We start from the raw sequence: 24698 nt of genomic DNA, 5'->3' as shown, positions 1-24698 counted from the left end.
GGCACGCAGCCATGAGAGCCTGCGCATCACCACACCTTGAGCAGCGGCCCTGGACGCAACATCAAAAGTGTCATAAACTCCTCTGGCCAGGAATTTTCTGCACGCCTTCAGCTGCCTGACCACCTCCTGAAAAGGCTTGGCTTGCTCGGGGGGAAGAGCATCAACCAAGCCCGCCAACTGCCGCACATTGTTCCGCATGTGGATGCTCGTGTAGAGCTGGTAAGACTGGATCTTGGACACGAGCATAGAGGAATGGTAGGCCTTCCTCCCAAAGGAGTCTAAGGTTCTAGCGTCTTTGCCCGGGGGCGCCGAAGCATGTTCCCTAGAACTCTTAGCCTTCTTTAGGGCCAGATCCACAACTCCAGAATCATGAGGCAACTGCGTGCGCATCAGCTCTGGGTCCCCATGGATCCGGTACTGGGACTCGATCTTCTTGGGGATGTGGGGATTACTTAATGGCTTGGTCCAGTTCGCAAGCAATGTCTTTTTCAGGACATGGTGCAAGGGAACAGTGGACGCTTCCTTAGGTGGAGAAGGATAGTCCAGGAGCTCAAACATTTCAGCCCTGGGCTCGTCCTCCACAACCACGGGAAGGGGATGGCCGTAGACATCTCCCGGACAAAGGAGGCAAAAGACAGACTCTCGGGAGGAGAAAGCTGTCTCTCAGGAGAGGGAGTGGGATCAGACGGAAGACCCTCAGACTCCTCGTCAGAGAAATATCTGGGATCTTCCTCTTCCTCCCACGAGGCCTCACCCTCGGTGTCAGACACAAGTTCACGGACCTGTGTCTGCAACCTCGCCCTGCTCGACTCTGTGGAGCCACGTCCACGATGGGGGCGTCGAGAGGTAGACTCCCTGGCCCGCATCGGCGAAGCTCCCTCCGCCGACGTAGTCGGGGAGCCTTCCTGGGAGGTGGCCGCGGTCGGCACCGCACGCGGTACCGACGTCGGGGACCTCAACCTGGGCGATGGGCCAGCCGGCGCCACGCTCGACGGTACCGGAGGCGCAAGCACCGCCGGTACCGGAGGGGTAGGGCGCAACAGCTCTCCCAGAATCTCTGGGAGAACGGCCCGGAGGCTCTCGTTTAGAGTGGCTGCGGAGAAAGGCTGAGAGGTCGATGCAGGCGTCGACGTCAGAACCTGTTCCGGGCGTGGAGGCTGTTCCGGGCTGTCCAGAGCGGAGCGCATCGACACCTCCTGAACAGAGGGTGAGCGGTCCTCTCGGTGCCGATGCCTGCTGGGTGCCGAATCCCTCGGCGACCCAGAGCTCTCGGTGCCGACACGGGGAGGAGACCGGTGTCGATGCTTCTTCGATTTCTTCCGAAGCATGTCACCGGAGCTCCCCGGCACCGACGAGGAGGACGTCGAATCCATCCGTCGCTTCCTCGGGGCCGAGACTGAAGAAGGTCGATCTCGGGGGGGCTGTACCGCAGGAGCCCTCAGGGTAGGAGGAGACCCACCCGAGGGCTCACCGCCACCAGCAGGGGAATGGACAGCCCTCACCTGCACTCCACCCGATGCACCACCGTCCGACGACATCAGCAGACGAGGTCCTGGTACCACCGACGTCGATGCAGCTATCCGATGTCTCGGCGCCGATGCAGAGGCCCGATGCCTCGATGCACTCGATGCAGGGGCGGCCGAGGAAGATGGTCTGGACGCTGACGACGTCGATGCACTCGAAGATCCCGGTGCCGATGCCGACGAAGAGCCCGAGAACAACACGTTCCACTGGGCTAGTCTCGCTACCTGAGTCCGCCTTTGAAGCAGGGAACACAGACTACAGTTCTGAGGGCGGTGCTCGGCCCCCAGACACTGAAGACACGACGAGTGTCGATCAGTGAGCGAGATAACCCGGGCGCACTGGGTGCACTTCTTGAAGCCGCTGGAAGGCTTCGATGTCATGGGCGGAAAAATCACGCCGGCGAAATCAAAAGCCGAAATGGCGAAATTTGGAGCACCAAAATTTAGAGGGAGAAAAAAAATCTCGACCGAGGCCGAAAAGAGGCCTACCCCGACGACGAAAGAAAACTTACCGGGGCAAAAAAGCTAGAAGTACGGGGAGGATTTACACGAAACCCGGCGAGGGGTTTCCGGAGCACTTCCCGACTAGGACAAAGCTTTCCCGAAGGAAAAAAACACGTTCAAAACAAATTGGACGCGCGAGGTCGACTTTCCGGGGCTCGACACGGCGAAAACACGACCGTACCGAGTGCGGACAAAAGAAGACTGGCCGGCTCGAGCCGCTAGCAAAGGACTTTGCTAGTGAAGTTTCCGATTGGAGGGGCTGCCGTGGACGTCACCCATCAGTGAGAACAAGCAGCCTGCTTGTCCTCGGAGAATCTTTGTTATTTAAATGTTCTGTGTGTTTCATTGGCATCATGCTGACATTGTATTTGGATAGAGTTGTTTGGTCTTTCAGATCAGTCAGCTTTGTATATATATATAACATTCTTTTATTTTTGATCTAGTAGGGCAATTAGCTAGCTTGTGTCTTGGTTTTCTCACAGACCATAGACAGGCTTGCTTAGTCCTAGTAATGGGCCATAAACTTTAACAAGTGTCTGTTTGCTTAAAACAGACTCTGAATTAACACAGAGCCATTTTCAGTGAAGGATCAGAATGAATGATAGGTATTCAAGGGACAGAGATTACAAAGGGCAAATGATGAATATTTGAGAAAAATAGCAAAGAAACAGAATTATGTGAAGGTGACCTTAGAGGTCAGAGTTAAAGAATACCAGATAAGTAAGAGAGAAATTACATAAGTACATAAGTATTGCCATACTGGGAAAGACCAAAGGTCCATCAAGTCCAGCATCCTGTTTCCAACTGTGGCCAATCCAGATCACAAATAACTGGCAAGATCCCAAAAAAGTACAAAACATTTTATACCGCTTATCCCAGAAATAATGGATTTTCCCCAAGTCTATTTAATAACAGTCTATGGACTTTTCCTTTAGGAAGCCGTCCAAACCTTTTTTAAACTCCGCTAACCTAACCGCCTTTACCACATTCTCTGGCAACGAATTCCAGAGTTTAATTACACGTTGAGTGAAAAAACATTTTCTCTGATTCCTTTTAAATTTACTACATTGTAGCTTCATCGCATGCCCCCTAGTCCTAGCATTTTTGGAATGCGTGAACAGACGCTTCACATCTACCTGTTCGACTCCACTCATTATTTTATAGACCTCTATCATATCTTCCCTCTGACACCTTTTCTCCAAGCTGAAGAGCCCTAGCCGCTTTAGCCTTTCCTCATAGGGAAGTCGTCCCATCCCCTTTATCATTTTCGTCGCCCTTCTCTGCACCTTTTCTAATTCCACTATATCTTTTTTGAGATACGGCGACTAGAATTAAACACAATATTCGAGGTGCGGTCGCACCATGGAGCAATACAAAGGCATAACATCCTCATTTTTGTTTTCCATTCCTTTCCTAATAATACCTAACATTCTATTTGCTTTCTTAGCCTCAGCAGCACACTGAGCAAATGGTTTCAACGTATCAACGACGACACCTAGATCCCTTTCTTGGTCCGTGACTCCTAACGTGGAACCTTGCATATAATTCGGGTTCCTCTTTCCCACATGCATCACTTTGCACTTGCTCACATTAAACGTCATCAGCCATTTAGATGCCCAGTCTTGTAAGGTCCTCTTGTAATTTTTCATAATCCTCCCGCGATTTAACGACTTTGAATAACTTTGTGTCATCAGCAAATTTAATTACCTCACTAGTTACTCCCATCTCTAGGTCATTTATAAATATGTTAAAAAGCAGCGGTCCCAGCACAGACCCCTGGGGAACCCCACTAACTACCCACTAACCTTTTAACCCTACTCTCCGTTTTCTTTTAACCAGTTTTTAATCCACAATAGAACACTACCACCTATCCCATGACTCTCCCATTTCCTCTGGAGTCTTTCATGAGGTACTTTGTCAAACGCCTTCTGAAAACCCAGATACACAATATCAACCAGCTCACCTTTATCCACATTTGTTGACCCCTTCAAAGAAATGTAGTAGATCAGTGAGGCAAGATTTCTCTTCACCAAATCCATGTTGACTTTGTCTCATTAATCCATGCTTTTGAATATGCTCTGTAATTTTGTTCTTAATAATAGTCTCTACCATTTTGCCCGGCATCGACATCAGACTCACCAGTCTATAATTTCCCTGATCTCCTCTGGAACCTTTTTTAAAAAATCGGCGTTACATTGGCCACCCTCCAGTCTTCCGGTACCACACCCGATTTTAAGGATAAATTACATATTTCTAACAATAGCTCTGCAAGCTCATTTTTCAGTTCTATCAGTACTCTGGGATGAATACCATCCGGTCCAGATTTGCTACTCTTAAGTTTCTAGAACTGTCCCATTACATCCTCCAGGTTTACAGAGAATTCATTAAGTTTCTCCAACTCGTCAGTTTCGAATACTATTTCTGGCACCGGAATCACTCCCAAATCTTCCTCTGTGAAGACCGAAGCAAAGAATTAATTTAATCTCTCCGCTATGGCTTTGTCTTCCCTGATCGCCCCTTTTACTCCTCGGTCATCTAGCGGTCCAACCGATTCTTTTGCCGGCTTCCTGGTTCTAATATACCTAAAAACATTTTTACTATGTGTTCTTGCCTCCAATGCAATCTTTTTTTCCGAAGTCCCTCTTAGCCTTTGCATTGACTTGACATTCCTTATGCCGTTTCTTATTATTTTCAGTTGGTTCCTTCTTCCATTTTCTGAAGGATTTTCTTTTAGCTCTAACAGCTTCCTTCACCTCACTTTTTAACCACGCCGGCTGTCATTTGGTCTTCCGTCCTCCTTAATACGTGGAATATATTTGGCCTGGGCTTCCAGGATGGTGTTTTTGAACAGCATCCACGCCTGATGTAAATTTTTGACCCTCGCAGTCGCTCCTCTAAGTTTTCTTTTCACTGTTCTTCTCATTTTATCACACTCCTTTTTTACTTACTTCAAAGCTAATACCAAATCCGATCATATTATGATCACTGTTATCAAGCGGCCCCAGCACCATTACCTCCCGCACCAGATCATGCGCGCCACTAAGGACTAGGTTTAGAATTTTTCCTTCTCTCATCGGCTCCTGTACCAGCTGTTCCATAAAGCTGTCCTTGATTTCATCAAGGAATTTTACCTCCCTAGCGTGTCCCGATGTTACATTTACCCAGTCAATAACGGGGTAATTGAAATCACCCATTATTATTGTGTTGCCCAGTTTGTTTGCGTCCATAATTTCCTTTAACATTTCTGCATCCATCTGTTCATCCTGGCCAGGCGGACGGTAGTACACTCCTATCACTATCCTTTTCCCCTTTACACATGGAATTTCAATCCACAGTGATTCCAAGAAGTGTTTTGTTTCCTGCAGAATTTTCAATCTATTTGATTCAAGGCTCTCGTTAATAATTCGATCCACCCTATCACTACGATATAATTTGTACCCCGGTATGACAGTGTCCCACTGGCTATCCTCCTTCCACCAGGTCTCAGAGATGCCTATTATATCTAATTTTTCATTTAGTGCAATATATTCTCTCCCAACTTATTTCTTAGGCTCCTGGCATTCGCATATAGACATTTCAAACTATGTTTGTTGTTCCTATTACATCATGCTCAGTACTTGACAGTATTAATTTGCAGATATGAACTACCACAAGGGAACAATTATCTTACCAATTCTATACAGATATGAACTACCACAAGGGAACAATTTGTTATTGTAAGTAAATTTGATGTGTATGAATTAGAATGATGAAATTAATAGACATGAGATTGATGGTGTAACATATATTTGCAGCCATTGCAGTTGTCATATGCACAAAGAATGAATTAGAGTGATATATCGCTATGCTAATGCGATGTTTAAACAGCTCCTGAGGACGCCGTTGGTGAAACACAGCACTGTGTAGAGCTGCAAGAAAGGATTTTTCTGTATAAAGAACTGATGGATAACAAGTTAAAACAGCTTCAATTTACGATATAGACTTTTGGACTTTTGGAAGAACATGAGTACAACTGGAATGGACTATGTAAAATATGATTTTTAAAATAATGATGAGTAATTAATATTAATAAAGAGTGGATTTTGTTAAAATTATATCTATTCTTACAAGGTTTTGTGTTAGTATTAATTTGCAATCTTTTGTCTGATTTTTATTTAAGGACACCTGATCTACTACGGTCTCTTTTGCAACCTCACTATCAGGATACCCTATCTTCCCTGTTTTGGTGATATCTTTGAAAGATACCTTATCCCGAACCATGCGCTTCTGAGCGACTGTCGGCCTTCCCCCCATTTCTAGTTTAAAAGCTGCTCTATCTCCTTTTTAAATGCCGATGCCAGCAGCCTGGTCCCACCCTGGTTAAGGTGGAGCCCATCCTTTCGGAATAAGTTCCCCCTTCCCCAGAATGTTGCCCAGTTCTAACAAATCTAAAACCCTCCTCCCTGCACCATTGTCTCATCCATACATTGAGACTCCGGATCTCTGCCTGTCTCTTGGGCCCTGCACATGGAACGGGTAGCATTTCAGAAAACCTAAGAGCCTAAATTTGGCTTCCAGAACTTCTCTCCCACATTTTCCTATATCATTGGTACCCACATGTACCAAGACAGCCGACTCCTACCCAGCACTATCTAAAATCCTATCTAGGTGAGGCGTGAGGTTCGCAACCTTCGCACCAGGCAGGCAAGTCACCAGGCGATCCTCATGTCCACCAGCCACCCAGCTATCTATATGCCTAATGATCGAATCACCAACTACAACAGCTGTCCTAACCTTTCCCTCCTCGGTGCGAGAGGATAGTACATCCCCTGGTGGGACAGGTCCTGGCTACAGGAGTACTTCCTACTTCACCAGGGTGATGCTCTCCTTCTAGGAGGCCTCCCTCCTCCAAGGTAGCACAAAGGCTACCAGACTGGAGGTGGGACTTCTCTACAACATCCCTGTAGGTCTCCTCTATGTACCTCTCTGTCTCCCTCAGCTCCATCAAGTCTGCTACTCTAGCCTCAAGAGAAGGTAAAATTATGTATAATCATACCTGATAATTTTCTTTCCATTAATCATAGCTGATCAATCCATAGACTGGTGGGTTGTGTCCATCTACCAGCAGGTGGAGATAGAGAGCAAACTTTTGCCTCCCTATATGTGGTCATGTGCTGCCGGAAACTCCTCAGTATGTCGATATCAAAGCTCCATCCGCAGGACTCAGCACTTAGAGAATTACACCCACGAAGGGACACTCTGCCCAGCTCACCACCGCCGAAACGGGGGAGGGGAATTAACCCAGCTCATCCCCACACAAGTGGGGGAGGGGAATCCGTCCAGCTCATCCCCGCGGAGCGGGGGAGGGACACCACACCCGCCGATGCGGGGGGATCTGGCTTATCCTGCAACCGCAACCGCGGGAGGAGCTGACTGACCCTAACACCGCCGAAGCGGGAGGGGTACAAAGCTGCCCTACAGCCGCACGAAGCGGGAGGGAGTGCCGGCAGAATTTTAAGTCTCAATCCAGCCCCGTAAAACGGAGGGGAGAGGAATGCAGCAGCTCACTGTAACACAAACTCGTCTTAACTCTTGAAGAATCCAAGTGAAAAAACTTGAACACGAAGTCTTTCTGAAGTAACTGAAGACTAAACTTGAACCTGAAATGCAACCAGAATAAAAACAGTACAGATATCTGGGAGGGGCTATGGATTGATCAGCTATGATTAATGGAAAGAAAATTATCAGGTATGATTATACATAATTTTACCTTCCATATCATCAAGCTGATCAATCCATAGACTGGTGGGATGTACCGAAGCAGTACTCACCCAGGGCGGGACATTGAAATCCCTGACCTCAACACTGAAGCTCCAAACCGGGCCTCCGCCCGTGCAGCCACAGTCAAACGGTAATGCTTGGAGAATGTATGAGCCGAAGCCCAAGTTGCCGCCTTGCATATCTCTTCCAAGGAGACGGATCCGGCCTCTGCCATCGAGGCCGCCTGAGCTCTCGTGGAGTGAGCCTTCAGCTGGATAGGCGGCACCTTCCCCGCGGCCACATAAGCCGCTGCAATGGCTTCCTTGACCCATCTTGCCACTGTAGGCTTAGCAGCCTGCAGACCCTTACGAGGACCTGCAAACAGGACAAACAGATGATCCGATTTCCGGAAATCATTGGTCACTTCCAAGTATCTGATGATGACTCGTCTCACATCCAGATATTTAAGAGCAGAGTACTCCTCTGGGTAGTCCTCCCTACGAAAGGAAGGGAGACAGAGCTGCTGATTCACATGGAAGCGAGAAACAATCTTGGGCAGGAAGGAAGGCACTGTGCGAATAGTCACTCCTGCCTCAGTGAACTGCAGAAAAGGCTCTCGACATGAGAGCGCCTGGAGCTCGGAAACTCTTCTGGCTGAAGTGATAGCCACCAAAAAGACTGCTTTCAACGTCAGGTCTTTCAGAGATGCCCTCGACAAGGGTTCAAAAGGCGGCTTCTGCAATGCTCTTAGCACCAGGTTGAGATTCCACGCAGGCACCACTGAGTGCAGAGGAGGGCGCAGGTGATTAACTCCCTTGAGAAAGCGCACCACATCTGGCTGCGAAGCCAGGGAAGCACCCTTCAGGCGGCCCCTGAAGCAAGCCAGAGCCGCTACCTGGACTTTAAGGGAACTGAGCGACAGGCCTTTCTACAGACCTTCTTGCAGGAACGCCAACACTGAAGAAATTGGAGCAGTGAAGGGAGAAAGTGAGCCTGCTTCACACCACGCTGCAAAGATACGCCAAACCCTGGCGTAAGCAGTAGAAGTAGAGCGCTTCCTCGCTCTCAGCATAGTGGCGATGACCTTGTTTGAGAAGCCCTTCTTCCTCAGACGCTGCCGCTCAATAGCCAGGCCGTAAGACCAAAGGGGGAGGGATCCTCCATCACCACGGGACCCTGATGTAACAGGCCCTGCTCCACTGGCAGCCGCAGAGGATCGTCGACTGAGAGCCTGATCAAGTACGCATACCAGGGACGCCTGGGCCAATCCGGACTCACCAGGATTACCCTGCCGGGATGCTTTGCCACCCGGTCTAGCACCCTGCCCAACATGGGCCAGGGCGGGAACACATAGAGAAGCTCTTGTGTCGGCCACTGTTGGAGAAGAGCATCTACTCCCAGGGATCGAGGGTCCCGTCCTCTGCTGAAAAAGCGCGGCACTTGGCAATTGGCCGATGACGCCATCAGATCTAGGCTCGGCTGGCCCCAGCGCTTCGTGATGTCCAAGAACGCCTGAGCAGATAGCTGCCACTCTCCGGGCTCCAAGGTATGGCGACTGAGAAAGTCCGCCTTGACATTCATGACTCCGGCAATGTGGGCCGCTGAAAGCTGCTCCAGGTTCGCTTCCGCCCACTGGCAAAGATTCATAGCCTCCTTGGCTAGAGGGGCGCTCTTGGTACCTCCCTGGCGGTTGACATAGGCCACAGCCGTGGCATTGTCCGACAGGACCCGTACAGGCTTCAACACCAGTACCGGGATGAACTCCAAAAGCGCCAACCGAATGGCTCTGAGTTCCAGGAGGTTGATAGACCACTTTGCCTCTGCAGGAGACCAGAGCCCCTGCGCTGTCCTTCCCAAGCAGTGGGCTCCCCAGCCCGACAACGAGGCGTCCGTCGTGACGACAATCCACTCTGGGGTCACCAGAGGCATTCCCGCAGACAACTTGTCTGTCTGCATCCACCAGCTCAGCGCCTTGCGCACTGCTGGGTCCAAGGGAAGGCGCACAGCATAATCCTCCGACATCGGAGTCCAGCGCTGCAGCAAAGAGTGTTGAAGTGGTCTCATATGAGCCCTGGCCCAGGGCACAACTTCCATCGTGGCCGTCATAGAGCCCAACAGCTGCACATAGTCCCAAGCCCGAAGGGGAGAGGCTACTAGGAACTGGTCCACCTGAGCCTGAAGTTTGACAATCCGATTGTCTGGCAGGAAAACTCTGCCCACTTGGGTGTCGAATCGAACTCCCAGGTACTCCAGGGACTGAGTCGGGCGCAGCTGGCTCTTCTCCCAGTTGATGATCCATCCCAAGGAGCTCAAAAGAGCAACTACCCGGTCCACAGCTTTGCCGCACTCTGCATAAGAGGGGGCTCGGATCAACCAGTCGTCCAGATAAGGATGGACTTGTACCCCTTCCTTTCGTAGGAAGGCCACGATGACCACCATTACTTTGGAAAAGGTCCGCGCAGCAGTAGCCAACCCGAAAGGGAGGGCTCTGAACTGGAAGTGTCGTCCCAGGACTGCAAAACGCAGAAAGCGTTGATGAGGAGGCCAGATGGGAATATGCAGGTACGCTTCCTTGATGTCCAAGGATGCCAGGAACTCTCCTGCCTTCACTGCCGCTATAACAGAGCGGAGAGTCTCCATGCGAAAGTGCCGCACTTTCAAGGCCCGATTGACCCCTTTGAGGTCGAGGATAGGCCGGACAGAACCTCCTTTCTTTGGTACCACAAAGTAAATGGAGTAACGTCCCTTGCCAAGCTGACTTTCTGGCACCGGAACGACCGCGCCCAGGCGGATCAGATTGTCCAAGGTCTGCTGCACTGCCACAGCTTTGACCGGAGACTTGCAGGGAGAGAGTACAAACCCGTCTTTTAAGGGTCGGCAGAACTCTAGTTTGTAGCCGTCTCTGATGACTTCCAGCACCCACGCGTCTGAAGTTATTGTGGTCCACTCGCCCAGAAACGAGGACAGCCGTCCTCCAATCTGCACTGGGTCGTGGACCAAGACCCCGTCATTGGGTACGAGACCCTGGGGGAGGACCGGAGGGAGCACCTCCGGGACGGCGGTCTCTGCGAAAGGAATGCTGCTTGGGGGAGAAATTCCTCTTGAAGGAAGAGGGGGCAGAGGAACCCGACTTGCCCGGGCGGTACCGACGGGCTTCCTGCAACCGTCCTCTGGAGGTACCGGGACGAGAACTAGCCCGAGCCCTGACCTCTGGTAATTTCTTGCCCTTAGACGTGCCGAGATCGGTCACGATTTTGTCCAGCTCGACCCCAAAGAGCAGCTTGCCTTTAAAAGGCAACCTAGCCAGGCGGGATTTAGAGGCATGGTCAGCAGACCAATGTTTCAGCCAAAGCCACCGCCGCGCAGAGATTGACTGAGCCATGCCTGTCGCTGAGGCCCTCAAGACATCATACAGCAAGTCTGCCAAATAGGCTAAGCCCGATTCCAGGGCCGGCCAATCAGCCCTCAAGGAATGATCCGAGGGGGAAGCCCGCTGCACCATAGTCAGGCACGCCCTGGCCACATAGGAGCCGCAAACTGAGGCCTGCAAACTTAAAGCAGCCGCCTCAAAGGACGACCTTAAGGCCGCCTCCAATCTTCTGTCTTGGGCGTCCTTTAGGGCCGTGCCACCTTCCACCGGCAACGCCGTTTTCTTAGTCACCGCAGTGATTAAAGAATCCACGGTAGGCCACAGATAGGCCTCACGTTCACTCACAGCCAAAGGATAGAGGCGGGACATAGCCCTAGCCACTTTAAGGCTCGCTTCTGGGACATCCCATTGAGCCGAAATTAGGGTGTGCATGGCATCATGCACGTGGAAGGTTCTAGGCGGGCGCTTCGTCCCCAGCATAATGGCAGAGCCAACAGGGGCTGAGGGAGAGACGTCCTCCAGAGAGGAAATCTTCAAAGTGTCCATGGCCTGTAACAACAGGTTGGGCAAATCCCCTGGGCTAAAAAGCCGCGCTGCAGAGGGGTCATCCGCTCCATCCGAGCGGGGATCCGTCTCCTCCAAGGAATCCGCAAAGGACCGTTGGGAGATCTCAGACACGCTGCCCTCATCTACATCGGAGGAGACAAATTCCTCCAAGGCCTGGGAATCAACCCGAGGGCGTTTACCTCTGGGAACCTCAACCTCTTTACCAGACGAGGGAGCAGGGGCAGCGTTTTGCATGAGGAAAGCCTGATGCAGCAGCAAAACAAACTCGGGGGAGAAACCCCCCAGACTGTGCACTTCCGCAGCCTGGGCAACAGCCCTAGACGCACCCTCAACCGGCGCTCGCAAGAGCGGGGGAGAGACATGCTGCGCATCCAAAATGGCGTCCGGCGCGACACTCCGCGAAGGAGCCGCGCGGGAAGAACGGCGCTTAACTTTAGCCGCTTTTGTGCCGTCGCCCAAATTAAGGGCGTTCATGGCATTAATGTCTCCAACCTCAAGGGCGGCCCACGAAGAAGCCGTCCGAGCCGCGTGGCCGGCCAAGATGGCGGAGGCGAGGAGCGGGGGATGGGCGTTTATGGCGGGAAAAACCGCCACGCCGGAGGAAGGACCGGGACATTCATCGGTCACGAAACTGTCACCCAACAAGGGCGAATCAGGCTGTAAGACCCCCGCATCCCCTCTAGAAGCGCTCAAGCGATCCGGGGAGCGACCCTTTGCGCCCTTGCCCTCCGACGCCATATGCCACGAGGAGAAGAATCGGGGAACCCCCTGCCCGCTATAAAAAGGTAAAAATTACCTGCTGTCCGCTCCGAGCTGTAACGAACTGGTGTCCCAGTGAGTAGCTGCAATGAACGTTTAAATAAACGTCGAAATAAACGCCTTTAAGGACGTTTAAAATTTTTTTTTTTTTTTTTTTTAACGGAGCCAGCGGGAGGGGGGAGAAAAGGAGGGACCTGGCACCACCAGGTTTGCACTTGCTCAAAAGAGCCCTCAACCCCAGGCACTCAACAAAACCTAAAAATTAGGCTTGGAGGCCTAGCCAGAGCTGCTGCTGTGTGTGACCACCACCTGCTGAGATAGAGAACATACTGAGGAGTTTCCGGCAGCACATGACCACATATAGGGAGGCAAAAGTTTGCTCTCTATCTCCACCTGCTGGTAGATGGACACAACCCACCAGTCTATGGATTGATCAGCTTGATGATATGGAACGGACATGTTCTCTGACAGCTAGAACCTATTTGCATCGGGCACACACATATGACATCTCACCAACTGGGAGATAATCATACATGTGACACTCAATGCAAAAGACTGGATAGCACCCCTCTTGCTGCTGGACTGCTGACTCCATCTTAGTGTTTTTGAGTTTTTCAATAATTTAAAACTTGCTACAGTATTAAGGATATCAGCCTAATATAAAAAAGTGTCTTTTAGATTATATAGTATATTGCATGATTTATTTAGTGTTTCCATCTTAGATGGTAATGAAATGTATTTAAAACTCTGTAAGAGCACTCCTTGCTTATTACCAGTGGCGTTCCTAGGGGGGCTGACACCCGGGGCGGACCGCCGATGCGCCCCGCCCCCCGGGTGCAGCACTCCCCCCGGAACAGCACGACGCCCCCCCCCCCCCGGGTGCACGCTGCTGGGGGGGGGGGGTGCCGCACGCCTGCCGGCTCTTCGTTTTCATGCTCCCTCTGCCCCGGAACAGGAAGTAACCTGTTCCGGGGCAGAGGGAGCATGAAAACGAAGAGCTGACAGGCACGCGGCACCCCCCTCCCCAGCCGCGTGCACCCAGGGCGGACCACCCCCACTGCCACTGCTTATTACCCTAATTACAATAACTGACTATAAATGAAGAGTTGTCCTAGGGGTGGGAAGACTAAACTGGATCCTGAAGTGCCTGCTAGATTCTGTTAATGCTGTGGTACAAAATTTTTAAAACTAAGTGGAAAAGACTATGGAGATTAGTTTTATTTTGCCTAACACTAACCTACAATTCCTCCTTTAAACCCCAATCTTTAAGGCATTAAGTGACTGGACAAAATTAAGCTTCAGTATGGACTGATATAAATAAGAATTCAATTTTCTGTAATACTGGGATAAAATAATTTTTATTGTAACCATTTATTTACTCTAATAAATTTTAGCATTGTTACAAAAGAGAAAAACTGAACTCTAAAATGTTTTTCCTTTGCCAGAAGGGCTTGCTTTTTTTAGTCTCTTCTGTTCAGCTCCCTTTTAGAGGCAAGAAGGGAGTGCCCTATATACATATTATATCTATGTTATTTGAATGTTCTAATGTGTGCTTCTTAGGTGTTTCATTGGTGTTATGCTGACAGTGTATTATATCCATGGTATTTGAATGTTCTTCCATGATAACTTTGGTATTATATGTATTGTACTGCCATTTATCTACTACTAGTAAAAAAGGCCCGTTTCTGCCTGTGATGAAACGGGCGCTAGCGGGCACGGGACTCCCTTCCCCTCCCCCTTACGCTAGTCTCCCTGGTGGTCTAGAGGTACCTGTTCGGTCGGGGCAGGAAAGAAAGAGCGCCCTCTTTCCTGCCCTTAGCAGTGCTGCTAGCTGCCCTGCTGCATCGTGTGGGAGTCCGGCTCTCGGTGTTTCAAAATGACCGCCGAGAGTTGAAGTCTCGCGAGGCAGCTTCAACTCTCGGCGGCCATTTTGAAACGCCGAGAGCCGGACTCACACACGATGCAGCCGGGCAGCTAGTAGCAGCGCTCCGGGCTGGAAAGCGGGGGCTGTTTCGTTCCTGCCTGAGCGAACAGGTACCGCTAGACCACCAGGGATAGTGGCGTAAGGGAAGGGGAGGTGACAGGGGGGAGAGAAGGTGATGAGGGGAAGAGGGGGCGACCGGGGGCGGGGCGGTACCTTTAAAGGGGCAGGGCAATGGGGCGAAAGGGGTGGGGTGATGGGCATGTCCTCGGCGGCTGCGATTTGTTGGAAGGGGAGGAGTAGGTACTGCTCCCCATGCGTTCATTTGCCTTGTTGTGTACGTGTTCCGCCCTCGATGTCATCACGTGTGACGCAAGGGCGGGGCATGAAGGAATGGTGAGTGTTGTGGCTTCACCACCATGAACTTACAAACCGGTGTCTGAGTGCCTGCAGTGACGTCAGTGTCCTCAGAACGTTGAGGATGCGTTTTATTATAGTAGATGTATGTTATCTTTCTATTATGTAATTCTTCTGCAGTGCTGTTAAATGGTTACATTTCTGATACTGTATCATCTCTCTCCTATTTCTAGATTCAATTTGTAATCTGACGATTACCTTATTAAGTGTATTTAAGCTTACATTTGGTTACTTTAAAATTGTAAGTCTTATGTTAAATTGTACCTGCTGCCCATCACCTTGATGGTAACCCCCAATAAATAAATAAATAAATAAATGAGTGAGCAGGACACCCAGCTCCCCATAGTGTCTGGCTTTAGGCAGTCACTGATGCATGCTTTACCTTTTGCTGTGGTGAGCATGGCAGAGGCCAGCTCACACTGCCTTGTTTCCAGATGTCCCAGGATGAACCAGCGGGGGAAGCGATGAGCCATCATAGAGTCCAGCAAGTTCTGCTGTAAGAGATCTGTAGCCGACAGCACTGTCTCTAACACTGGCAGCCTAATGCACGGGAAACAGGAACTGGTAAGGGATATCCGAGACTGGCCAATGTGCAACCACAGTCACTAGAGAAATAAATATTAGTAACTAGCACTGTCCCACCCATCCTAAATAGGGGCCAAGAAAGCAGCACATGCTCCCTCCACCCATCAGCGCCCTCCTCGTGCAGTACCCAACTCACCCTCATGCCTCCTCCCCAAAATGCACCAACCACATCCTCACCTCCTGCATCAACCCTACTCTCTCCTTCCATTACACCCCCCCCCACTCTCACAACACCTCCTCCCCAAAATGCAACCACCACATCCCCCCACTTCCTGCATCACCTACACTCCTTTCCACTACACACCCACCCTCATGTATTCTGCCCAAGATGCACTCACCATCCTCTTTTCCATTCCTACACATCAAATGCCCCTGATCCTTCACTACAACCCTGCCCTTTCCCATCCCACTCCCAAATAAAACACGCACCTCATAGCTCTCAGGCCAGTTCTGTATGCCAGCTCGGTGTCGTACGGCAGCAGAGCAGTAAACAGGAAACAGGCAAAGGTGTGCATGGGGACAGTCTCCCTAAATACTACCTCACCGAGACCGCTGAAGGGTCCCCCTGTCAAAACAAAAAACAAAATCCACTGCAGATACTGACAGGAGACTGAAAAGGAGCCAGTATAAATTTTTAAGGGCTCCATGGCAGTCTAGACAGCCACAGATCACTGGTGCTGGGTAAAGTTGTAGAAACTCTTAACAGAATTACTGGGTGTAGAAATGGAAGCAGAGTAATGAGAGAGAGCTAACCTGCATTTAGCAGAGGGAAGACTTGCCTTACAGAGTGTTTAGATTTTTCTTTGAAAGGGTTAGACAAATGAATAAGGGTCAGCTGGTCAATATAATATATCTTGATTTTCACCAGGTATTTGACAAAGTCAATCGTGAGAGACTCCTGAGGAAATTAGAAAGTCAGGGGATAGGAAGCAATGTCCTGTCATGGTTTGCGAACTGATTAAAAGGTAGAAAACAGAGAATAGGGTTAAATGGACAATTCCCTCAACAAAGGCAAGAATCTGTACTGGGACTGTGCCATTTAATGTAGCCCAATACTGAAATATCCTCTCCTAACTTTGAGAGTTAGGCTTCTAAACTGGCCTCTTTGAAAATTTATTAGGGTTATACTCAAAATTATTAAAAAGGTGGCTGGCAACAGAGACGGATTTAGGGCAGGGAAAAAAAATTAGGAGCTCAGCACTACGCTCATTAATCTAACCAAACAAATGGTAGGTCTTTAATTTATAAGCTTAGGTGTCAATATTCAAAGCAATTTCACTGGGCAGGAGAGGCTCCTGGTCGGCTAAATCGCTTCTGTGGCACTATGCTCCGATAGCCACTGAATTTCTGCAATAACCACTGAAGCCGTAGATCACTGTTAGTGGGTGGTCCAGGGGCAGAGTCAAGTGTCAACATTCAGCATTTAATCACTTAAGTTAACTGGACAAATCAGATCACATAAAACTCTGTCCTAGTTAGTTAAGTGCTGAATATCGGTATTTAATTGGATAACATAAGCACACAACTATGGAACAAACTACCAAAAGCCGTGAAAACAACCTATAACCACCTAAATTTCCGGAAATCACTAAAAACCTACTTGTTCAAGAAGGCATACCCTACCGACCCCACTTAAATACCTGAACCCTGCAACACTACGAAACCAAAGAATGTAATGAATATAACTTAACTCTTCCTCTATACGATTCCATAATTATGGCTGTTCCACATGAACCTTATTCTACCATAACATCACTGTGCAACTGTTTTTCTCTGAGGACAAGCAGGCTGCTTGTTCTCACGACTGGGTCGACGTCCATGGCGGCCTAGGAACGGTAATTTTCCACAGCAAAATTAAACAGAAGTTTTGCCAGAGCCTTCCAGCATGTGGGGTGCACACACCGCGCATGCGCGGCCGTCTTCTCGCTCATCGCACGAGAGTCTCACTCAGTTTTTTTCTTTACCGCGGTGGAGAGTGCCTGCTTGTCAGTCTCTCTCTTCGAGCCCAGAGAAAAGAGCCTTTGTGTTTTTGAGAGATATTCTCTCTCTTTTTGGTTTCTTTTCCCTCTTACTCCTGCCTTCAAAACTAAAAAAAAAAAAAAAAAAAAAAAAACCTTTAAGTTTCCTTTCGTTTTCGGCGTGGTCTTCTTAGGCCGTGCGTACGCGTTTTTCTCATTTTTGTGCCTTTTTCTTTGGCACAATCGCGAGTTTTGACTTCGCTGCCGCTATTTTTCCGTCCATGTCATCGAGGACTCCCAGCGGCTTCAAGATGTGTACTCGGTGCAACTGGTCGATCTCAGGTACTCATCCCCACGCGTGGTGTCTTCAGTGCCTTGGGCCCGACCATCGCCCAGACGCATGTAAGTTGTGTCTTAGCTTGAAAAAGCGGACACAGGCGTCGAGGAAAGCTCTTCAGGACCGTCTTTTTGGAGCTTTGACCGGTTCTTCGGCGTTGACATTGACATTGGTACCAAGGTCGGCAGCGTCGATATCGGCACCGGAGATGGCATCGACTTCAGAGCGTAGGTAATGGCTGTCTGGAGCCCACCACACGCTGGGAGCAGTGAGCCGTCAAGTAGGTCTCCACCTGCCTCGAAGTCTCCTGCTGTGCAGGCCCCCCGGGACCGACCACTCTTGGACCCGACCCCGAGGAGGCATGTGGATTCCACGTCCTCCTCGTCGGTACCGAGGAGTATCGATGATGTGCATCAAGAGAAGGCGAAGAAGCATCATCATTGGTCTCCTTCCAAGCACGGTACTGGAAGCTCCGGGGCATCGAAGGATTCGGCACCCGTGAAGCGCCGACGCTGGGAGGAGCACTCACCCTCCATTCAGGAAGTGTCGGTGCATCGGTCTCCGGACAGCCCAGTACCGCCTCCTCGACCTCAACAGATTCTGACAGAGTCCTGCACCAACCCCACAGCCTTGCTCGACAGCGACTCTAGACGAGCGCATCAGAGCCATTCTTCCAAGTCTTTTGGAAAGGCTGCTGCGTCAGGCTGCTCCGGTACCGGGGGTGCTTGCGCCCTCCGTACTGTCGGTGGAAGCGGCAGCTGGCTCTATGCCTGTGGTGAGGTCTCCGACGCCGGTGCCGCCTGCGGCATCAGCTGCCACCCAAGTCGACTCCCCATCGACATCACTGGAGAGAGCTTCATCACCGCCGGCATGGGAGTCAACTTCTCGACATCGCCATAGAGGACATGGTTCCTCGGCGTCGAGGTAGGCCTGGTTTAAAACAGTTAAAGAACTCTTGTCCAATACTGATGAGGATGCCTCGTGGGATGAAGAGGAGGATCCCAGGTATTTCTCTTCTGAGGAGTCTTGTAGTCTTCCCTCTGATCCTACTCCTTCACCAGAAAGAAAGCTTTCTCCCCCAGAGAGTCTTTCTTTCTCTTCATTTGTCGGGGAAATGTCTGTGGCTATTCCCTTCCCTGTGGTATCTGAGGATAAGCCCAGGACTGAGATGCTCGAGGTCCTTGACTATCCTTCCCCACCTAAGGAGTCATCCACGGTTCCTTTGCATAATGTGCTCAAGGAGACACTTATGCGGAACTGGATGAAATCACTAAGTAATCTCACCATTCCCAAGAAAGCTGAGTCCCAATATCGGATTCACGGAAAACCTGAGCTCATGAAGTCGCAGTTACCTCACGACTCCATGGTTGTGGATTCCGCTATCAAGAGAGCCAGGAGTTCTAGAGACTTTGCCTTGGCGCCCCCGAGAAGAGAATCTAGAACCCTGGACTCTTTTGGGAGGAAGGCGTATCAGTCCTCTATGCTCGCAGCCAAAATTCAATCTTACCAGCTCTACACGAGCATCCACTTGAGGAACACGGTGAAGCAACTGACAGACTTGGTTGATAAGCTCCCTCCAGAGCAGGCCAAGCCTTTTCAGGAGGTGGTCACGCAGCAGAAAGCGTATCGTAAATTCCTGTCCAGGGGTGCTTATGATACTTTTGATGTTACATCCAGAATCGCTGCCCAAGGTATAGTGATGCGCAGACTCTCATGGCTGCATGCCTCTGACCTGGACAATCGAGTCCAGCAGCGGATTGCGGATGTCCCTTGCCGGGGGGATAATATTTTTGGTGAGAAAGTCGAGCAAGTGGTTGATCAGATCACGCAGCGGGAAACCGCTATGGACAATCTCTCCCGCCAGGCGCCTTCTGCTACTACCTCATCAGGTAGACGATTTTTCCGGGGAAGGAAGAACGCTCTCTATGCTTATAACAAGCGTAGGTACAATCCTCCTTCTTGACAGCCTTCTCAGGCTCATCCCCAGTGCGCTAGTTCTCATCAACAGCGTGCGCCAAGGCAGGCCCCTGTAGCTCCTCAGCAAAAGCAAGGGACGGGCTTTTGACTGGCTCCAGCTAAGCATAGCTGCTATAAAAGGTGTCCGTGCCGGACGACTTGCTGGTTGGGGGGAGGTTAAAATTTTTTCACCAAAGGTGGCCTCTCATAACCTCCGATCGGTGGGTTCTTCAAATAGTCCGGTTAGGATACTCCCTCAATTTGATCTCCAGACCTCCAAATTGCCCACTGGGAGCTCAGTCCTTCAGCTTCCAGCACAGGCAGGTACTTGCAGAGGAACTCTCCGCCCTTGTCAGTGCCAATGCGGTCGAGCCCGTTCCACCAGGGCAAGAAGATCTGGGATTCTATTCCAGGTACTTCCTTGTGCAAAAGAAAACAGGGGGGATGCGTCCAATCCTAGACCTAAGGGCCCTGAACAAATTCCCAGTCCGAGAAATGTTCAGGATGGTTTCCCTGGGCACCCTTCTTCCCATGATTCAGGAAAACGATTGGCTATGCTCTCTGGACTTAAAGGATGCTTATATACATATCCCGATACTTCCAGCTCACAGGAGGTATCTTCGATTCCGTCTGGGAGCGCAGCACTTCCAGTATTGTGTGCTGTCCTTTGGTCTGGCATCTGCGCCCAGGGTCTTTACAAATTGCCTGGCAGTAGTTGCAGCGTCGCTACGCAGTCTGGGAGTGCATGTGTTCCCTTATCGCGACGATTGGCTGGTGAAGAACACCTCAGAGGCAGGAGCTCTACAGTCCATGCAGATGACTATTCAACTGTTGGAGCTACTCGGGTTTGTTATAAATTACCCCAAGTCCCATCTTCTCCCTGTTCAGCAACTGGAATTTATAGGAGCTCTGCTGGACTCACAGACGGCACGTGCCTATCTTCCTGAGGCGAGAGCAGCCAATCTTCTGTCTCTAATTTCCATGGCCAGAGCGTCTCAGCAGATCACAGCTCGGCAGATGTTGAGACTTCTAGGCCATATGACCTCCACAGTCCATGTGACACCCATGGCCCATCTTCATATGAGATCATCTCAATGGACCCTAGCTTCCCAGTGGTATCAAGCTGCAGGGGATCTAGAGGATACAATCCATCTGTCCACCGATTTTAACAATTCCCTTCAGTGGTGGACAATTCGATCCAATTTGACCTTGGGACATCCTTTTCAAATTCCTCAGCCACAAAAAGTGTTGACCACAGATGCGTCCACCTGGGGTGGGGAGCTCATGTCAACGGGCTTCACACTCAAGGAGTTTGGTCCCTCCAGGAAACAGGTCTTCAGATCAATCTCCTGGAGTTGCGAGTGGTCTGGAACGCTCTAAAGGCTTTCAGAGATCGGCTATCCAATCAAATCATCCAAATTCAGACAGACAATCAGGTTGCCATGTACTACATCAACAAGCAGGGGGGCACCGGATCTCGCCCCCTTGTCGGGAAGCCGTCCAAATGTGGCTTTGGGCTCGCCGTCACAGCATGTTTCTGCAGGCCACGTATCTGGCAGGCATAAACAACAGTCTGGCCGATAGACTGAGCAGGATTATGCAACCTCACGAGTGGTCACTCAATTCGGGCATTGTACGCAAGATCTTCCGAGCGTGGGGCACCCCCTTGTTGGATCTTTTGCCACTCAAGTCAATCACAAGGTCCCTCAGTTCTGTTCCAAACTTCAGGCCCACAACAGACTAGCGTCAGATGCCTTTCTCCTTCATTGGGGGAAGGGCCTTCTGTACGCATATCCTCCCATACCTCTGCTGGGGAAGACTTTGCTGAAACTCAAGCAAGACCGCGGAACCATGATTCTGATTGCTCCCTTCTGGCCGCGGCAGATTTGGTTCCCTCTTCTTCTGGAGTTATCCTCTAGAGAACCGTGGAGATTGGAGTGTTTTCCAACCCTCACGACCTCAAAGACTCCATAATCCTAGAATTATGCCCTCCAGGGTACAAAATCACTCACTGGACAAGGAACGGAAAAAGAGGAGGTGGCTTAGCTATAATCTACAAATCCCAATTCACCGTTACAACAGCAGCTGAATCCATACTTCCCCAACTTGAAATCGCCTCAGTCAGAATCAACCACTCAACCCTACAGGATCACCTAAACCTTATCCTTTTCTACAGACCGCCAGGCAACTGGCAAGACAGCCAAACACTCTTCATGGATTTCATATCAAATACATGTGTCACTACCCAAAACCTTATTATAGCAGGCAACATCAACCTCCACCTTGAGGATACTAACCTAACAAATGTGAATGAATGCAAAGACTTCCTCCAACTATGGGAGCTCCAGTGGCCAAACATGCAACCCACCCATATTAAAGGACATACACTGGACATAATTACATACAAATTCTCAAAGTAACTAAATATCACACTAAAAGACACAAAATGGACAGCCATACCATGGTCTGATCACTACAAAGCGAACCTATCCCTTCACTGGCGAACAAAACACTCACAACACAAACAAGAAAAATCAACCTATACCATGAGAGGCAAAATAGACCCACTAAAATTCTGGCAACAATTCTATGACAACGAATGGTCAACAATAACAGACTCACCCCAATTTCTCCATGTCTGGGACAATAGATGCAGAATCATATTAGACAACATAGCACCATTCCAAACCAGAACCTCACATAGAAAAAAACTCATTCTCCGAGGACAAGCTCGGTACCGGGCTGCTAGACAACCATTGCGTCGACACCTCCATCACAGAGGGAGAGCGATCCTCTCGGTGTCGACGCTTCTCGGGTGCCGAATGCTTCGATGACCCGGAGCTCCCGGTACCATGTCGAGAAGGAGAACGATGACGGTGCTTCTTGGCCTTCGCCCGACATCGAGACTCCTCGGTACCGGTGAGGAGGACGTGGAATCCACATGCCTCCTCGGGGCCAGGTCCGATACAGGTCGGTCCTGGGGGGCCTACAAAGCAGGAGGTGCCGAGGCGGGTGGAGACCCGCTCGATGCATCACTGCTCCCAGCGTGCATCGGTCTTTTGGCAGTCTTTACCTGGTCTCCCGACGCCAAAGCTGCCCTCGACGTCGACGGTACCAATGTCAACGCCGAGGTACCGAACCCAAAAAGCTTTTCTCTCTGGGCCTCTCTGGAGAGCTGAGTGCGTTTCTTCATTTTAAGGCACAACTTACAGGTCTCCGGAAGATGGTCGGGCCCAAGGCACTGAAGGCACCAGGAGTGCGGATCAGTGCCAGAGATGGTCCGGTTGCAGCGGGCGCATGGCTTGAAGCCGCTGGGCATCTTCGATGACATGGCGGGGAAAATAGCCTCTGCGAAATCAAAAGACGCGATTGTGTCAGAAAAATAGACACAAAGGAAGGAAAAGAATCCCAACCGAGCGACCTAACAGCGGTCGCAACGAAAAAATAAAGGAAACTTAGAAATTCGAAAAAACTAGAAAATAAAAGAAAAAAACTTTTTTTTTTTTTTTTTTTTAAATTAGTCCTCGTATGGAGGAACAAGTCAAACGGTCTTCGACGAAGAGAAGAAACTTCACTCCGGGAGCAAGGAAACGCAAAGCGCTGAAAAGAACTCCGTGTCTCCTCAGATGCGGAAAAGAAGAAACTGAGGAGCGTGACCGCACGTAGGGCGGGAAATTACGTGCGCGCGTGCGTAGTGCGGTAGAACGCTCCAGAAGAGATTTCTACAGATTTTGCTGTAAATCCTCCGGGGGCCGACGTGATGTCACCCACACGTGAGAATATCCAGCCTGCTGTCCTCGGAGAATACCTAAGAAATTTCGCTATACCATGGTTTAATGAAGAACTGAAAGAACTAAAAACGCAAGTCAGAAGATTAGAACGAACATGGTATAAGAAAAAAGACGACTGACAATGAATGGAAACAACTACAAAGAAAATACAAATACACCATTAGACAGACCAAAAGATCCTACTTTAAACATAAAATCGGAAAATCGGACCAGGTTACAAGGATACACATAAACTCTTCCAACTCGTAAATAATCTACTAAATACTACACCGATCACTTCTAACAATAATGATACCTCATCAGCAAACAACCTTGTGAACTACGTCAAAGAGAAAATCACAATGCTACGAAATATGATACCCAGCAACACAATTGATTATGTAGACCTCCTTGAATGCTTAGACCCAACACATGAAGAATATCCAGCAGAACGATCATGGACTAACTTTGATGACTCACTATCGATCGAAAATATCTCTCAATCACTCAAAAGATACGCCAAATCGCTATGCAAACTGGACATCTGTCCTAGCAATCTGATAAGATCTGCCCCCCCCCAACAATTCATAACAGACCTCACGAGGCACCTAAACTACATGCTACAAAATGGCCTCTTCCCAAAAGATAAGGGAATTATACTACTTACTCCCTTACCTAAGGACGCTAAGAAAAGCACTAATGACTTAACCAACTATCGCCCAGTAGCATCTATCCCGCTGATAACCAAACTTATGGAAGGCATAGTGATGAAACAACTCACTAACCACCTAAATAAACACTCAATACTGCAAGAATCACAATCAGGATTTCGATCGAACTACAGCACAGAAACAGTACTAGTAACTTTAATGAATAAATTTAAACAAACAATTGCTACTGGCAAAAACATACTTCTCTCACAATTTGACATGTCCAGTGCCTTCGACATGGTCAACCATGGTATATTATTACACATCCTGGAATACTTTGGAGTGGGAGGCAATGTGCTTAACTGGTTTAGAGGATTCCTAACAACAAGATCCTATCAAGTAACAACTAATGCGGAGATATCAGCCCCATGGATACCCGAATGTGGAGTTCCCCAAGGATCCCCCCTCTCACCAACCCTCTTTAACCTAATGATGACACCACTAGCCAAGCTACTAGAAAACCAAAATCTCAACCCATACATATATGCAGACGATGTCACGATTTACATCCCATTCAAACACGACCTAAAGGAAATCACCAACGAAATCAACCAAAGCTTCCAAATCATGCACTCATGGGCG

The 24698-nt window shown here is 49.6% G+C and overlaps 1 protein-coding gene across 3 annotated transcripts in view; it reads right to left on the bottom strand.

Moving 5' to 3' along the window:
* Positions 1-24698, bottom strand: part of ZSWIM4 (zinc finger SWIM-type containing 4) — a 59642-nt gene that overhangs the window by 10232 nt on the left and 24712 nt on the right. For all 3 annotated transcript variants that reach the window (XM_030196893.1, XM_030196894.1, XM_030196896.1), the window contains 2 exons: positions 15815-15950; positions 15183-15340 (listed from right to left, as the gene is read on the bottom strand). In XM_030196893.1, coding sequence (XP_030052753.1) covers positions 15183-15340; positions 15815-15950 — 294 coding nt within the window. The remainder of the gene's footprint in view (positions 1-15182; positions 15341-15814; positions 15951-24698) is intronic.

This window comes from Microcaecilia unicolor, chromosome 3 (genome assembly GCF_901765095.1).
Source record: "Microcaecilia unicolor chromosome 3, aMicUni1.1, whole genome shotgun sequence".
Classification (NCBI taxonomy): Eukaryota; Metazoa; Chordata; class Amphibia; order Gymnophiona; family Siphonopidae; genus Microcaecilia; species Microcaecilia unicolor.
This window is presented reverse-complemented; position numbering and strand designations above follow the sequence as displayed.